The following is an 18,465-nucleotide window of genomic DNA, read 5'->3' on the forward strand; positions in this document are numbered from 1 at the left end:
CTGGTCATTTTCCCTTATTTTATCCACAAACCCATTCAACTTCCCAATATAACTACATCCGCCCCTGCTAATACCTAGTAAACCAACATTCTCTATATGATTCTATGTGAACTTATTATTTAGGTACTCATAAGTAATCAAACAGTTAAGAAAGTCAATCAGTTATTCTCTCTCCTCGACTTAACCCAGCGGCTAGTTTATAGACCAACGTCTCTTCCACGCGCCATCTGATGGAACCGCCGGACGACGCCGTCCGGAGCGTCTGGGGGGCCAATCAACTCCAAATAACATGGAGACCCAATCTGCTGATCCAATTGGCAGGAATTTGAACTATGCTTCAAAGGTCGTCTCTTCATCGTCTCCGACCTCTTCGATTTGCCAAGACAGGGAGTCTGTAATTGCAACACACACCATACACAACGGCATGTCGATGGTTCTTTTCAAAGCCACAGATTACTATGGTGTCATGACTGAGGAGTGCAAGCTCACAATCGTTGGGAGATTCCTCAAACCAAGGCTCCAAATTGACAAAATTAGGTCAAAATTCAAGAAATTAATATCAATTAGGGGCTCTATAAAGATCGGGGTCTATGATATGTACAATGTTTTCCTTGATTTCACTAATGAAGAAGATTTTAATATTGTCTGGTTTAAAGGAGTTATCGAAATTGAAGGGCAACAAATGTGGCTTCAAAAATGGTCGCCGGACTTCAAGCCGGAAGAAGACCTGCCTATCGCTCCGGTATGGGTGCTTCTTCCTTGTCTACCTTTTCATATGCACACTTGAAATTATGTTAAACAAGTGGTGAGTGCAATTGGTACTCCCCTTGAAATGGATTTAGCTACTAAAGGAAGAACAAGGCCTAGTATGGCCAAAGTAAGAGTTGAAATCGATTTGCTTAAAGAACAATCGACCTCTGTTTATGTTGTTCAAATATATGACAATGCACCTCAAAAAGGCTTTGTGCAAAAAATTGAATTTGAGGGAGTTCCTAAATACTGTAAATTTTGTCGAAAACTGGGACATAACTTGGTCAATTGTAGATCTTTAGAAAGGAAAAAAGCTTCTGAAAATAGGGAGTTAGAGGCCCAAAAGAATGCTGAAAATCAGAATGAAGATAACAGACTACTTGGGGATCAAAATATGGAATCTGGAAATAAACTTGGTACTGTTACTAATAGAGAAAATACTAGGCTAGTTGATCAAAGCAGTGAAACTGCCGCTACTGTTTCTGCTGAATCTGTTGAAGCTGGAACAGATGCCAATGCTGGGCAATCTGAACACAGAATTAATCAAAAACAAAAAAATGAAAATTTGAAAATTGGCACTACTGTTGATAGGGAAAGTGTGAGACTAGGTGATCAAAATAAAGAATCTAAGGTTGCTGAATATGCTGAATTTGCTGGACCTGCTGAGCATACTGATCAAAACAAAAATTATATTTCTGCTGAATCTGCTGCATCTGAAACTGCTAATAAGGCTCGACAGCAAGAACACAGTTTTAGTCAAAAGGAAAAAAGTGAAAAACAGAATCCTAGAACTGTTGTCTATAGTGAAAATTTGAGACTAGTTGATCAAAATAAAGAATTTAAGGTTGATGAATCTGTTGAAATTGATAAAACTGGAACTGCTACTAATACTGAACAGACTATTAACAGAATTAGTCGAATGAAAAATAATGAGTCTAAGTTTGATAAACACTTGCAACAACCACCTAGCAACATCAGGGAGAGATCGAGGAAAAAAACAAAAAAAAAGCAAAAACAGAAAACTTCCTCAGAAGAGAGCCAAAGTCTTGTTCAAACCAATATACAACTTATCTGATGACTATAGCTGGAGGAAGAAACATAACAAAGAAATAAGCTTGGCCCTTCAAAACATGAACCAGAACATTGCTGAGGACAATATTTGTGAACAGGGAGGTCAAGCTAATGTTTGTGAATTGGGAGATCAACCTAAGGCTGTCAATGAGCAAACTAAGGCACTCAACGACCTAACTGAGGCTGTTAATGATCAATTGCATTCGAGATCTAAGTTAGACAAGCAGGAGAAGAAAGCTTATACCAATGATATTGGAACAATGGAGAATATGCAGGAGTCCATTCGAGAAAATGAGAACATGAGTGAGAGGGGTGACTATGAAAACAGTCAAATTCAAAATAGAGCCCTTAACCTAAGTGATTATGTCAATGAATCACTAGTGTGCCTTCTGAAATCCGAAATCTTCCTGGAATTGAGATGGTAGTTAATCTCAATATGGAATCCAACTTAAAACATGATAGATATGTGACTAGTCAACAAATAGAGGTGACATCGCCTAATAGGGTGACAATTATAGTTCCTGAAGATCAAATACAAACTGATTCAAAGGATGAGTCTTTCCATATCATATGCTCCAAAGAAAAGAAAAGGAAAAAAGTAAATAAGAACAAAAACAAAGATACTACACCTCCTAAAGGGGGACACTCATGCTATTCTGAACTGTTTCCATGATAAATGCCATTTTTTGGAACATTAGGGGCGTGAAAACCAAAAAAGCCTTGCCAAGGCTCAAAAAATTGATCTCCATCTATAAGGTGGAACTTGTTGCTATTATGGAGCCTTTTATTAGTACTAATCAAATAGAAAGGTGCAGGAGGTTCCTTGGTTATCAACACTGTATTTCTAATTCAAATGGTCATATTTGGATTATGTGGTCAGGCAACAACATGACTACTATTCTGAGCAACCATGATCAACAACTTACTATCAAATTGCATTATGGAGCTGCCAATAGTGTTCTCTACATCACAGCAGTATATGCTAAATGCACTCCTGAAGAAAGGAGAGAGCTATGGAATAGTCTTGAGTTAACCAATCTTCATGTGAACGGTCCATGGTGCATTGGAGGTGATTTCAATGTCATTTTAGATCCGGATGAGAAAAAAGGCAGTAGACCTCACAGAATGAACAAAAGTCTAGAATTCAGCAATTGCATGGATAACTATGGTATGATGGACCTGGGTTTTGTTGGGCCAAAATACACATGGTGTAACAATTGGGAGCCAAGAAGAAGAATATGGAAGAGATTGGATAGAGTGTTTATCAATGATGATTGGTCCCGAATCTTTCAAAATAATATTGTCAATCATTTGGATAGAATTAGCTCTGACCATAGACCTATTCTAATTCAATGCAAGGACTCTAACCAGAAGGGGCCTAAATACTTCAAGTTTCTAAATTTTTGGACTAATCAACCAACTTTTTTGCAGGTAGTTGAAGAAGTTTGGAGAAATCATGTCAATGGAAATCCTCTGTGGAGACTTCATCAAAAGCTTAAAATGCTGAGCAGAAGACTGACTCAATGGTCCAAAGACGACATTGGCAATGTTTTAACCAAGTTCAATACTGGGAAGATAAAATAAAAGACCTTGAACAAATGGATCTTATGAACAGTAATGATACAACCAGAACTGAACTGAACAAAGGACAAGCTGAGTACATTAGATGGATGGGGATGCACGATGACATTCTCAGACAGAAAGCTAGGGTGAACTAGTTTGAAGAAGGAGATGCTAACACTAAATACTTCCATAGCACCATCAGAGGGAGAAGGAGAAGGCTGCAAATTCTTAAAATCAAAGATCATAGAGGCCAATGGATTGAGGGGGATGCTAATATTGGCAAGGCAGTTGTCCATCACTTTCAACAGTTCTTTAACATCAATCATCACTACAATGATCATGATATCATCAACTGTATTCCTAGATGTGTAACTGATACAGATAATAAAAGTCTCACTGCCATTCCTGACACAAAGGAGATTAGAGATGTTGTCTTTAACATGGATCCTGACAGTGCAGTAGGGCCGGATAGTTATAATGGGAAATTCTTTCAATCCTGTTGGGATATCATTAAGGAGGATATCACTGATTTTGTTCAAGCTGTTTTCAATGGCAGGAGGCTCACTAAATAATTTTCTCATACTTACTTAGTTCCTATTCCTAAAGTTGACTCCCCTAATAGTTTTTCTGACTTGAGACCTATTAGTTTGAGTAACTTTACTGCCAAGATTATCTCCAAGATCCTTTCCAGAAGGCTGAATCCTATTCTTGGGAAGCTTATATCAGAGAATCAAAGTGGCTTTGTAAAAGGAAGATTGATCACTGAAAATATCCTTCTAGCTCAGGAGATTGCTTAGGGCGTGAACAAGAAGAACAGAGGAGGCAATGTTATTATAAACTTGACATGGCAAAAGCTTATGATAGAATTTTCTGGACCTTTCTGATAGCATTTATGAGGAAATTTGATTTCTCTGAGAATTGGATTGACATGATCTGGGGACTTCTACAAGATATATGATACTCTATCATCATCAATGGGGCTAGAACAAGTTTTTTCACATCTGCTCAGGGCCTCAAACAGGGAGATCCCTTATCCCCTTCTTTGTTTATTATTGGAGCTGAAGTTCTTTCTAGATCTCTAAATGCTCTAAATGACTTTATCGGCTTCACTCCTTTTAGCATGGATCCGAGAGGTCCGATGGTCAATCATTTAGCCTACGCTGATGATATTGTTATATTCTGTGGTGGAAACAACATGACTCTCAAGTTAATCAAAAAGGTTATTGACAGGTATGGAAAGGCTTCTGGGCAGAAAGTTAACAACGATAAGAGCTTCTTTATCACAGCCCCTCACTCTTGCGCTTCTAGAATCAATAGAATTAGGAATGCTACAAGCTATATGGATAAGTCTTTCCCTTTCATTTATCTGGGATGCCCCATTTATTTTGGGAGGAAGACTAGCAATCTTTTTGACGGTATGCTCTCTAAGGTGGTCAAGAAACTTAATGGATGGCAAGCCAATATGATGTCCTCTGGAGGGAGAATGATCTTGATTAAACATGTCTTACAATCCCTCCCCACATACATCATTTCTGCTATGAACTCTCCTAAAGGAATTACTAAGCTCATGGAGAAACACTTTGCAAACTTCTTTTGGGGCACAAATGAAGGTAAAAACAAATATCATTGGTCTTTATGGAATAATCTTTGTCTCCCCAAAGATGAGGGAGGAGCCGGTGTCAGAAAAATGAAGGATATCATAGATACACTTAACATTAAAAGATGGTGGAGATTCAGAACTCACCCCTCCCTATGGGACAACCTTCTCAAGAATAAATATTGCAAAAGAGCCCATCCAGTGAATAAAAAGTCAAATCCCTCTGATTCTCATATTTTGAGAAACATGCTCAAAATCAGAGACAAAGTAGAGGAAAACATTATATGGGAAATACAGAAAGGTAATTGTAGCTTTTGGTGGGATAACTGGACAGGTAAAGGTGCATTGGCCAACATATTACAAGGTAGTGGAAGATCCTCTAAAGTACAGGTGAAAGACTTCATAATTAATGGAGAATGGAATATTGTCAAACTCAACGATGTTCTTCCCGTGCATATTATGGATAGTATTGCTCAACTGGATATAGGTGACCCAAATGAGGATGATTTTCCGGTTTGGACAACTTCTAATGATGGGAGATTTTCTTCTAACTCAGCATGGCATTCTATAGATTCAAGAAACAGAAGAATATCTTCATAAACAAAATCTGGCATAACTCTCTCCCTTTTAAAATGTCCTTTATCTCTTGGAGAATTTTCAAAAATAGGTTACCTTTTGATGATGTTATTTGTAGATTTGGTACTAACATTATTTCCAGATGTTCTTGTTGTTCTTCTATGCAGGTAGAAACAGTTCAACATGTCTTTAATGGTAGTGAAACTGCCATCTTCATATGGAACAACATAGGTAATGCATTTGGAATCAAACATCAGCAGGAGCCTATTATTGCTACCTTTAAAAGATGGTGGGAAACAACGGCCAACAATAAAGTGCACAATCAAATGTTTAAGATAGCTCCTACAATCATATGCTGGAAACTGTGAAAACAAAGAAATGCATGCAAATATGGAAAACAAAAGAAGTTTTGGCTGAACTCGATGAGACACCAAATCATATGGACATTGAAAACGGCTATCTCCAACATGGTACCAGGTGAATACACTCAGATGGAATGGCCTTTATTATGTGATAAGGTCGAGAGACTCAGACCATATCAGAAATGGATACAAGTTACATGGGAGTCTCCACTACCCGGCACTATCAAAGTTAATACAGATGGAAGCTTTTGCAAAGAAAGTGGTAAGGCAGGCATTGGAGGGGTGGTCAGGAATAGTCAAGGGGACCTTATTGCGGCTTTTTCTATTCATATCAGCTGTGATGATCATATCATGGCAGAGGCTAAAGCAGCAGAGTTTGGAGGAAAATGGTGCAGTCAGAATGGGTACACTAATTTCTCTATCGAACTGGACTCAAAGATCATAGTGGATATGCTCACGGATGGAAATCCTAACAACATGAAGATTAAAAAGGTTATAGACAGAGCCTCCCTCATCAATAAACAAACTAGAGCTACGGTCAGGCACTGTTTTAGAGAGGGGAATCAGGTTGCGGATTGTCTTGCTAAATTGGCTACAACCACAAATCAGAGAAGGTTGTATCACTCACTCCAAGAATTGCCTAGCAATGCAAAAGGACTCTTTCTCCTTGATAAATGACAACTTCCCAGTACAAGGACAAAGTATGAAAAATCTAATTTCTTTGTTAGTTAATGTTGTTCATAGATCTAAGGAAGGAGGGTGTATATATATGAATCTCTTGTCCTTCTTTTGGGGTGATTGCAACACCATTGTTGTATTTTTGTGAGGTCAGGTCTAGCCCCCCTCTTGCACTTTTTTGAATACAACACAACCTAGACGTCTGTCTGGGCAACTTTATTTTAAAAAAAAAAACATTCTCTGTGTGCATGCTGGTTGGTAATTAAGTTGATGAGGTCTTTTAATTTACTACACAAAATCATTAAATGTTTATGTTATTAATAAGGTTTTCTTGAATGTTTGCTAGTTATTGTTCGGTTCATTCATATCTGAAAGTCTGATACTAGCTGTTTCTTCTCTCCAATTAAGTAACTCTTTTATTGGGCGCTATTGACACCGTTTTGTTAGTTTCTGAGAATTTAACTGACATAATTTCCAACCATATAGTTGATGAAGAAAAAAGAACAAATTTATAAGCCCCAGCCATGCATTTAATCCCTTCATGCAAGATGCAACTCAACTTCTTTATATTATATCCTACATAAACAAATGATGAAGAAATAAGGTTTACAAAAAAAAAATGAAAAACTGCAAACGAAATAAGAAAATAATTCTGTCTTTGCTTTCTTTTTCTTTTTCTATTCCGCAATATCTTTCACTTTTATTTTTATTTTTTATTATTGTTTACCTTTATTAATGTGTCAAAATTATTTGAAGAAGTTGTATAGAGTATGACATGATTAAACTTCATGATCTGATAAATTTTGCAACATAGATGAATAAAAGTTTAAGCATAAGCGCGAATTTATCCAGTTGATATTAATATGCAGATCTGAAAAGAAGAGAGATTTACATAATACAGTACTATATTTAATATTGCGTCTATTGCAACGGTTGTTTTGCAACGGTTGTAACAATTGTATATATTGAATCTAACGACGATTTTACATGTTGCATTACGAATCTGGACCTATTGAAGCATTTGAGTTATGTATTGCGACGGTTATGGTCTTGACTTGAGATTTGAAATCTCGTCTTTTATTTTGTGTGAAACATGGCTTGATTATTGATATGATGAAAATCTGTCAGTATTTTATTTTTGTGATATTTTTCCATAGGCAAAATACATCATTTATCCATCGATCTTGTCCCCAAATCCCTCTTACATACTTGTTAAACACGGGAATAGTATTACACACCAAATTTTTTAAAAGTGTGTCAATTACACACCACTTCGGTGTTTGACCACATCTGCTTAAAGATTGCTTTTACACGCGCCAATCAGCATCTAATACGTATCATAAATCGAGGGGAAAAAAAAACGCTCCCCAACCCCCCCCCCTCCTCATCTTCCCAAAGAAAAAAGAAAAAAGAAAAAAAAAAACCGGCCCACCACCATCAACTTCTCCACCACCACCATACTACCACCAACCCCATCATTTTCTCCACTACCACCATACTACTACCAACCCTTCTACCACAAGCACCTTCTTCTCTAACTATAGATTCAACTCTTCGATTTTTAAAAAGTTTTAACATCCATCACAAATCCTTTTATAAATTTCAAATTCAAGCTCAAACCCAAAGCTTCAAACTTGTTAATGGCGTTTTCTGCATTAATCACCTAAGTAAATTTTTACTCAACAATAATCAAGAATTCAAACTACTTTTCTAGGTCATGGAACACTAAAATCAACAAGACCGATTAAATTTTCAAGCATTTTCAAAAGGTTAATAATGGTGATTTTTACAAGACCCAATAGCTTCTTTTTTCTTTTTCTTTTTATTTTTCTTCTTAGTCGTAGGGGTTAGAGAGACGAAACATGAAGGGTAGACAAAATTAGGATGGGGATTGGGGAAGAAGATGAAACGGGAGGGGGTGGGAGAGGAGAGGAAACACTGGGGTTTGGGGCCGGGGAAGCAGACATGGGTTATATTTATTTTTTTAATTTGAAAAGGAAATAGTTTAAAAAAAAGGGAAAAAACTTAATTTCAAATGATTTTTTTAGTTTTCACGCGCTTCTTTTTTGTGTAATACACACGTGTGACACATAGCAAAAGAGGTGTGTAATTGACATACTTTTAAAAGTTTTGGTATGTAATACTATTCCCGTGTTTAACAAGTGTGTTAGAGGAATTTGAGTACAAAGCCGATGGGTAAAGTATGTATTTTGCCTTTTTTCCATATCCAGTCTCCAAAAGATTGGCACTATAACTATTTGGGAAGTTTATGAGGTTGATCTTTGACCATGTTTTTCTTAAATATTTTTTAAGTATTTTAAGTTATTAATTATTATGACTTATAATACTTTGTATGTAATTTCTGAAAATGTAAATTTTAATTTCAAAAATTTGAAGAATTTATGTCCAAATTTACAATCAAAGTTTAGTACTTTGACCTCCGAACTCCAATTTTTTTTAAACTAAGGGAGTTCAGGTTGACGAGAGAGAAACACAATGTTTTTAATAATATATGTACGGCATGCTTTAAATGTTGTACCAAACTTTGAGGTTCTCACCCAATCGGAGTAGGAATGGGTGTTTAAAGTCGTTAACTATCCAAAAGCTACTTCAATTAAACGGAAATCGTCTCTAACTAACCTTTCTTTAATGATGAACTTTGACCCCTGTGTGCCCTAAATTATTTCTTTGCTTTTGAAGTCCTTGAGAATGTTAGAGATCAACATCTAACACGTGTCATAAATCGAGGGGGAAAAAAAGCTGAAAAGAAAAAAAAAAACCGCCCCCCAAACCCCCCCCCCATCTTCCCAAAAAAAAAAGAAAAGAAGAAACCCCGGCCCACCACCACCATACTACCACAAACCTCATCATCTTATCCACCATCACTATACTACCACCAACCCTTCTACCACAAGCACATTCTTCTCTAACTATAGATTCAACTCTTTGTCGATTTTTAAAAAGTTTTAACAACATCCATCACAAATCCTTTTACAAATTTCAAATTCAAGCTCAAACCCAAAGCTTCAAACTTGTTAATGGTGTTTTCCGCATTAATCACCTAAGTAAATTTTTACTCAACAATAATCACGAATTCAAACTACGTTTCTAGGTCATGGAACACCAAAATTAACAAGACTGATTAAATTTTCAAGCTTTTTCAAAAGGTTAATAATGGTGATTTTTATAAGACCCAATAGCTTCTTTTTTCTTCTTCTTTTTATTTTTCTTCTTCTTTTTATTTTTCTTCTTAGTCGTGGAGGTTAGAAAGACGAAACATGAGGGGTAGACAAAACTAGGATGGGGTTAGGGAAGAAGACGAAATGGGTGGGGGTGGGAGAGGAGAGGAAACACTGGGGTTTGGGGCCTTGGAAGCAGACATGGGTTATATTTATTATTTTTTAATTTGAAAAGGAAAAAGGGGAAAAAACTTAATTTCAAATGATTTTTTAAATTTTCACTCGCTTCTTTTATGTGTAATACACACGTGTGACACATGAGAAAAGAGGTGTGTAATTGACATACTTTTAAATGTTTTGATGTGTAATACTATGCCCGTGTTTAACAAGTGTATAAGAAAAATTTGAGTACAAAATCGATGGGTAAAGTATGTATTTGTCTTTTTGCCATATCCACTGTCTCCAAAAGATTGCCACTATAACTATTTGGGAAGTCTATGAGGTTGTTCTTTGACCACGTTTTTCTTAAATATATTTTAAATTATTAATTATTATGACTTATAATACTTTGTATGTAGTTTATGAAAATGTAAATTTTAATTTCAAAAGTTTGAAGAATCTATGTCCAAATTTACAATCAAAGTTTAGTACTTTGACCCTCGTATTCCGAACTCCAATCTTTTTGAAACGAAGGGAGTAACAGTTTTGTCTTACTAGTATAAGATATTATTTGTTCCGATATTTCCGGTGCTACAATAAAGTACTGTTACAAAAAATGTACCTTATAATATAATAGGAAAATTTGGTTCCAAAGAAAACTTGATCGTTGTTAGAAAATGTTGTTATATAGGATGATTGTTATAGAGAAATCTGATTATATACGTCTGGTGGATGGCCCCGTTGTCTCCCGCCATCCAGTTCTAAGTTGTTTTATTTTTAAGCGACAAATTTGCTCTACAATCAGCTCGAAATGTAAATTTTTTTAGCTCTATATATGTAAATCAAACTCTAAAAGAGAATTAAAATAAAGGTAACCAACAACTAAATGAAGTTGCTTACGAAACAATTTCTCTAATTAATTTCTGTAAATATTTATAATCAATCATTTATTACGGCTCATCAATTCTTTATTGCAAGAGTATTGACAGGTGATCTAATTTAACTAAAATGGTGAACCTATATCGTAGCATCAATCGCAGCTGCAGCTCCAACAATAAAAATGTATGTGGGCAATTTATTGTTGACTAGTGACTACTATACAACTCCCAACATGACAATATGTTAGTCTATAAATGAGAAACACTATTTTTTCTTGGTCTTTGGCAAAATAATTGTACCAACCAGCTGACAATGCTGATAAAGTTGAAGTTATTAAGTGTACCGGCCTTCAATGAAAGGACAGTTAGGCAGGATAATCCGGCGCCCCCCCTTCTCTCCCATTCTCATTTTCTTTGGGGTCGTGTCTGCAGTTTTATGTGAAGGTATGTAATTCGATACATGTTTAAAAAATTAAAAAAGATTTTTTGACATATACTTGATAAATGATGAAAAATACATATATTTGAGTATATTTATATATTAATTCTTGTGTGAGTCGCGGGAGTTTACAGGGTTTTCGAAGTAAAATATGTTAATTATGTGTTTCTTATGTGTAGGAACGAGTTTGGATGATAAATGATCAAAATATGACAATTTGACATAAAAAGAAAGAGATGGAAAGAATTGGGAGCTCATCTATTCTCATGCGTGGCACGAAAACGGACGCTAAAAAGGAGAAAAGTGAAGGTACAAAACAGCGAAGTGAAGCAAAGGCACGGATCGCTTCGCGAAATGGAAGAAGTTCAACAGCTGAATCCGTGTCCATGGGCGCGCGACGCGCGGAGGCAGTCGCGGATTCTAGCTTTTCCCATCCGAAGTTGGATTGAAAAATTCCGCCCCTCATCAACTCTAAGTGATATAAATACATCATAAAACGCAAACTTTGGGGAAGGAAACACTACTTTAGGTTACACAACACTTTTGGAGGCAAGAACACACTTAGAGCATGGAGAAGGATTCAACCCCACGTTTTTCCCTCTTTCTTTCTCTATTTCCATTATTGATTATGAATTCTAGTATTCTAGTTTTGCATACTATTATGAATAGCTAATTTGTTAATTAGGGCTTAGACAGAACCTTTTGGAGGATGAATTCTTGCAAAGTTTTAATATAATTTAGCCTTCAAATTTCTTTACTTGTTCAACTACGTACTTATTTCTGTTGGTTGAATAGCCATCAATTGAGTGTGCCTATTTATTATGTATTGATTGGAAAAGGGTACATATTTAGGTAGTTGTAGAACAGCGTCACTCCTAACTTATATGAGGAATCAATACGACAGGTTTAAAGGTGGGTTTAGAAATAACAAAGTCTTGATGTGGTCATAGCTAGTGAGCGGTGAGATTGCGCCAGTAAGCGTAGTTTGGGAGAATATGTCTAGTAAGTTGTTGTAGTTGCTCGGGAGAGAATTACGATACCTGAAGTGCTCACGATCAGTAGAGAATACTTAGGCGAAATTATAGAAGATGCAGCAGGAAGGATTTCGACAATTGAGAAAATCATAACTTTAGAGCTCCTTAATCTTGTCTCCAATCCTTATTATTGTTAATTGATAGTTTTACTGCTTTCTAGTATTTGTTAGTTAATTAGATAAAAATAAACATTATAATCTTTATAATTAGGAAATTGTTTGGACTTGTATTTCTTATTGATATTGAACAACTATAGCTAAGCTTTAGTTCTCTGTGGGATTCGACACCGGACTTTTAGATCGGATTATATTTGCAATGACCGCTTATCCTTTTTAGGACTAGAGTTGGGCGTGATCAAATTTTGGCGCCGTTTCCGAGGAACTAACGGTGTAGCTGTAGGTGTACATATTTCTAGGTTTCAAGTTTGAACTTTTATTTTATTTATTTCTTTAGTATTTGATTTTTTTTAGTTTTACTTGTTTATTTGAGAAACATGGCATCTTGGAATTATGAGAGTTTTGGTGTTGGTAATTCTACTATTGATCTTCCTAATGCTTATTGTAGAGGAAACCACCCATGGCAAAATTATCAAAATATTTCCGAGAGCGAGTTATGTGCACCAACTCAATCTTATGTGCGGAATGTATGTGATATATGTGGTGGTCAAGATGGTCACTTTCATGGTTATGCGCATATTTCTTATCCTCTTTCAAACCCTTATTATGATGGATCTACTTTTTCTTGTGAAGTTAACATGAACAAAGAACCCAGGGAAGCGGACTTGAAGGAGATCAAAGATATATTAAAGTACCTCATGGAATGAAGTAATGAGAAACAACTGCAAATACAAAGGCTAGGGGATACTAACCAAAGACAATAGGATACTATCCAAAGGCAAGAGGCAACTATTCTTAACCTGGAGGTACAAGTGAGGCAATTGGTTGAAGCTTTACATGCTCAACAAGATAATATTTTGAATAGTAGCCAGGAGCAGTATGCATTAGAGACAGAAATTGGGGTGCCAATAGAATGGTCCATAGTAGGACTCCAACAATCTATCAAACTAGAATTTGAAGATGCCGAGAATGTAGAAGAGCTACTAGAGTCAACCAAGGACATTAAGGATACATATTTAGTTGACTCTAGTGTGATTGGTGTTGAGGGTGTCAAAAATCTTGAAGTTCATGTATTTTAGTGCATTGGACCCCATTCCAAACACTTCTCTACCTTGTGTTTTGATGGTGAAATGAAAATGGATCCTTACGAGCATACAAAGGAGTCAACGGAAGAGGTAGATGAGCCTTATATTTTAAAGGTTTCAAGGCTGTATAGGTAAAGTGACATCCTCGGTCTAGAGCCAAAAAGTGCATGAGAAATTATTTAATTTTTGGCTCGCAAGAATTTGTACGGCCCCAGGAGCATAATCATAAACTTGAAGAAAAACTTTGGGTTCAATTCATAAGCTCGGGGTGGAGACAAAAAATAATTTGTGTTGCCGCGACATTAAGTCAAGCGCTTGTTGCGACGCAACCCACCTTCACTATTTTCTTTTTTTTTATTTTTTTTATTCTTGTAGGTGTTGTTTTTGATTTCTCTAGGAGTATGGGAAGCAAGGCCATTGGAAGAAAGCAAAAGCAGGAGAGATGATTAGAACTAAGTGTGGGGTGCCCGCACAAAGAATCAAGTCTGGGAGAAGTCTGAGTACCTCATGAGCTGGTAATGCTTCGGCCTATGACTTGCCAGAGAGTTTTTCTTACCCTCTTGTATTTATAGGTGTGCATTGAGGCAATCCACAATTTTAAGTGTGGGGTAAAGAGATTATTTGGGTGGATTCCAATACTAATTTAGTTGTGTTATTTTATATGTTTTAAAAAGAGTTTAAAAAAAATAATTAGGTAGAAATAATCCCTCTTGATTTTTCTTATGACCACGGTTCTTTTCCAAGGGATGACTCTTTGAACCGGGTAGTAATTTTTTTTAAATAGAATTTTCTAAAAGTTTTGGACTTTTCCCAACGATGGACTTCCTAGTCAGTTTTCTTGAGGGTTTAAAGCCTAAAGAAAATACAAAAATATTTTTTTTCTTTTTTTCAACTGATAATAGAATGGGAAGAACTTGAGTATCTATGCTTTTTGACATGTTTTATGTTGGGTCTTAGAGTTGGAGCATTTGCACTAAGTACTTTTTTCTTTATTTTTGTGACTATATGCCTTGAGAGTATATGTGTTTCTTTTGACGCTTGGGCTCGTCTATTGACTCATGTTGTTACTTCCTAGTGTTTGGATTATATTATGATTGTGCTAGTTGCTTTAACTTGAGACTCGGGTCTGAGCCGTCCTGAGTAAGTCATGTGCATTGTATGAGGTGAGATTTTGGTTGTACTCTGTAACATCCCTTATTAGTCTAGAACTTGTCTCGTGTGTGAGTCGAAGCAAAATGATTAAGTCTTGTGAGTTTAGGAAATGATATAGGCATTTCTTTGATAGATCTTTCAGCCTATTTGCCTACCAGTGATAAACTTATCCTTTGTTAGCCCATTTGAGCCTATAAACCTTTTCTTTGGTACCCATATTACAAGACGAAGCCCTTTTGTTCTTAATTAAATCTTGTTTAACTTTTACCTCCGAAAGCACTTATGTCGCTAGAAGAGAAGGAAAAGAGATTGGGTAGTTTTTGAGTGGAATGATCAAAATGCCAAAAGGTGTATGTGTATATTGAGAGAGCCACTAGCTGGAAATACTAATTTATGGAGGGTATTGAAAAAAATTTGAAAAAAAAATACAAAATTAAAAAAAATCCCTCCAATTCACTTTGATATGTGCTAGTGCTTATGTAGATGTGTTAAAGTCAATCGGCTACATTAGGTACAGTTTCGTAGCGATATGTTGAGTGATCATGAAGATTATGTGCTTAAAAGTTAAAGTGGATTGTATTAAAAGTACTTAGGAGGGTTAGTCACTATTATCCATATCTATCATACCCGTACTTTAGCCGACATTACAACCCATGAAGACCTAATTGATCCTAGACTTTGCGAGCTTAAAATTAGTAGAGACTTACATTATGGGCAAGCTTATGGTACGAGCTTTGGGGGCACATGAGTTTCTTTGAGAGAGTGAGTAAATTCTTTCATTGTGTGAGTCCTTAAATTATACTTGAATTCATAGTTGGTAAAGGCACATGCTTTACAACAGATTGGTAAGGAACTTTTATCTTTAGTTTGCACAAGAAGCGAGTCACAACAAGGAACGTAGTGGAGTCAATTTTTGAGGCTAGGATGTTAGAAGAGTCACACAAATATTTTAAATAATCTTGTCATGAATTTAGAACTTGAGAAAATGTATGAAGAGTGCATATGTTGGGTTCTAAGCGTTGATATAAAACATTGTCATTGGTGTGATGCTTGAGTATGTTTTGAAAGGTATTTCTTGCCTATGTTCTTAATATTAAGTTGCTCGAGGACGAGCAAAAGTTTAAGTGTGGGGTGGTGATAAATGATGAAAAGTACATATTTTTTGGTATATTTACATATTAATTCTTGTGTGAGCCACGGGAGTTTATAGGGTTTTCAAAGTGAAATATGTTCATTATGTGTTTCTTATGTATAGGAACGAGTTTGGATGATAAATGATCAAAATATGACAATTTAACACAAAAAGAAAGAGATGGAAAGAATTGGGAGCTCGTTTATTCTCATGCATGGCACGAAAACGGACGCGAAAAAGGAGAAAAGTGAAGGCACAAAATAGCGAAGTGAAGCAAAGGCACGGATCGCTTTGCGAAATGAAAGAATTTCAACAGCTGAATCTGCGTCCATGGGCGTGCAACGCGCGGAGGCAGTCGCGGATTCCAGCTTCTCCCATCCGAAGTTGGATTAAAAAATCCACCCCTCATCAACCCTAAGTGATATAAATACATCTTAAAACGCAAACTTTGGGGGAGGAGACACTACTTTAGGGTTACACAATACTTTTGGAGGCAAGAACACACTTGGAGCATGGAGAAGGATTCAACTCTATGTTTTTCCCTCTTTCTTTTTCTATTTCCATTATTGATATTAATTCTAGTATTGTAGTTTTGCATACTATTATGAATAGCTAATTTGTTAATTAGGGCTTAGACAGAACCTTTTGGAGGATGAATTCTTGTTAAGTTTTAATATAATTTAGCCTTTAAATTTCTTTACTTGTTCAACTACGTACTTATTTCTGTTTTGAATAGCCATCAATTGACTGTGCCTATTTATTATGTATTGATTGGAAAAGGGTACATATTTAGGTAGTTGTAGAACAACGTCACTCCTAAGGTATATGAGGAATCAATACGATAGGTTTAAAGGTGGGTTTAGAAATAACAAAGTCTTGACGTGGTCATAGCTAGTGAGCGGTGAGATTGTGCCAGCAAGCATAGTTCGGGAGAATATGTATAGTAAATTGTTGTAGTTGCTCGGGAGAGCATTACGACACCTGAAGTGCTCACGATCAGTAGAGAATACTTAGGCGAAATTATAGAAGACGCAGCGGGAAGGATTTCGACAATTGAGAAAATCATAACTTTAGAGCTCCTTAATCTTGTCTTCAATCCTTATTATGGTTAATTGATAGTTTTATTGCTTTCTAGTATTTGTTAGTTAATTAGATAAAAATAAACGTTATAATCTTTATAATTAGGAAATGTTTCTTATTGATATTGAACAACTATAGCTAAGCCTTAGTTCCCTATGAGATTCGATTCCGGACTTTTAGACCGGATTATATTTGCAGCGACCACTTATCCTTTTTAGGACTAGAGTTGGGCGTGATCAATACGTCAAATATTCAAATTACAAAATTATTATTGTGAATAAGTGGTAATGAGAGTTCTATATAACTTTCTATTTTCGCTCTTTTTATAAAAGAATGAACTTGTATATGAAATGAGGCGAACACATCACGTCAATAAAGGTAAAATGAAGGTGCTAAAACTAAATAATTTCCAAGAAAATAAATGTGTCATTCACATAGTAAGACGGTGGGAGTAATAAATGTAGATGATGGTACTATTTTAATTTAGTTTTCATAAAAAAAATAGTAAATTGAACAAATTTATTTAGAAGAAAAATGCAATTTCAATCATTAATTGCTTAATTTTCTACAAACAAGAAGAAAAGAAAAGAAAAGCAGTTGCTTAATTTTTAAAAGGGAGCCACAAACAATACAAGTTTGCAGGTTTTTTGTCGCTACACCTAATAATTTGGGGACATTTGTATCTGTACCCGCTTTTTGTGTCACATTTTAACTTATACCTACTTTGCAAAAAAAAGTTACAAGCGTACCCGCTTTTTCGCATAACTTCAACATGTGGGGCTGAAGTAACAAAGGCAATCACACAAAACTTCAGCATTCTAATAGTCGGGTCTAAAGTTCAGCTCTAGAGCTGAAGTTTTTGTTTTTGTAACTGGCTGAAGTTTTTGTTTTATAACTGGCGAAGTTTTTATTTGTAACTGGCGAATTTCAGCTCTAGAGCTGAATTTTTTGTTTTGTAACTGACGAACTACAGCTCTAGAACTGGAGTTTTTAAAATCCTTGAGCATGTACCACTGAAGTTTCATAGTTCAATTGAAAAACAAGAAGGGAAAGTAGAAAGTTTCCCAAATATACTAAATATGTCAAAGTAGAGGAAATTAAGTAAGAAAGCAAAGAAAATGATGTAACCGAGAAACAGGTTTCTCTAGTCATTCTTTACCAATCAATGATGCCAACCAAACATTGAATGCTATTTACTACAGAATTCAGAAATTCTTTACCCTGGCCCTAAGTACTACTTTATTCAACCAAACATTAATTTATTCTAGATCGATACGTCTGAGGAATTGAGTGAAGCCGCAAAAAGAGATATTGTTACATCAATATTAAGTTCTAGAGAGATATGGAGATCACTGGGAGAAGAAGGGGGAGAAATGGGCTGAAATTATTTAAAAAATATTTAAAAAAATATGCAATTTTTACAATAATTTGCGTATACGCATTGATGTCTGACATACATTCAGGCGGCGGCTTAAGACATTATTAGACAAGCGAAACCTTATTGTAGGTCCCAAAAATTTAAGACTCCAAAAACTAAAATCTTTACAAAAAAGAAAGAAAATCTTTAGCTCTATAATCGATGGAGGAATAAGGGGAATATATGGGGGCAAGTGC

General features: G+C 35.7%; 1 protein-coding gene across 1 annotated transcript; it reads left to right on the forward strand.

Annotated features, from left to right (window-relative positions):
• The first annotated feature begins 832 nt into the window (after positions 1-832).
• On the forward strand, positions 833-1,825 carry LOC138881559 (stress response protein NST1-like). Its single transcript, XM_070161793.1, has one exon. It carries the CDS (start codon positions 833-835, stop codon positions 1,823-1,825), a length of 993 nt encoding a protein of 330 aa, XP_070017894.1.
• The last annotated feature ends 16,640 nt before the right edge of the window (positions 1,826-18,465 follow it).

Source organism: Nicotiana sylvestris, chromosome 11 (genome assembly GCF_000393655.2).
Source record: "Nicotiana sylvestris chromosome 11, ASM39365v2, whole genome shotgun sequence".
NCBI lineage: Eukaryota > Viridiplantae > Streptophyta > Magnoliopsida > Solanales > Solanaceae > Nicotiana > Nicotiana sylvestris.

Bases quoted from the DNA above. Each gene is read 5' to 3' on its own strand.
- LOC138881559 (XM_070161793.1), top strand. From the start codon at position 833: ATGGATTTAGCTACTAAAGGAAGAACAAGGCCTAGTATGGCCAAAGTA.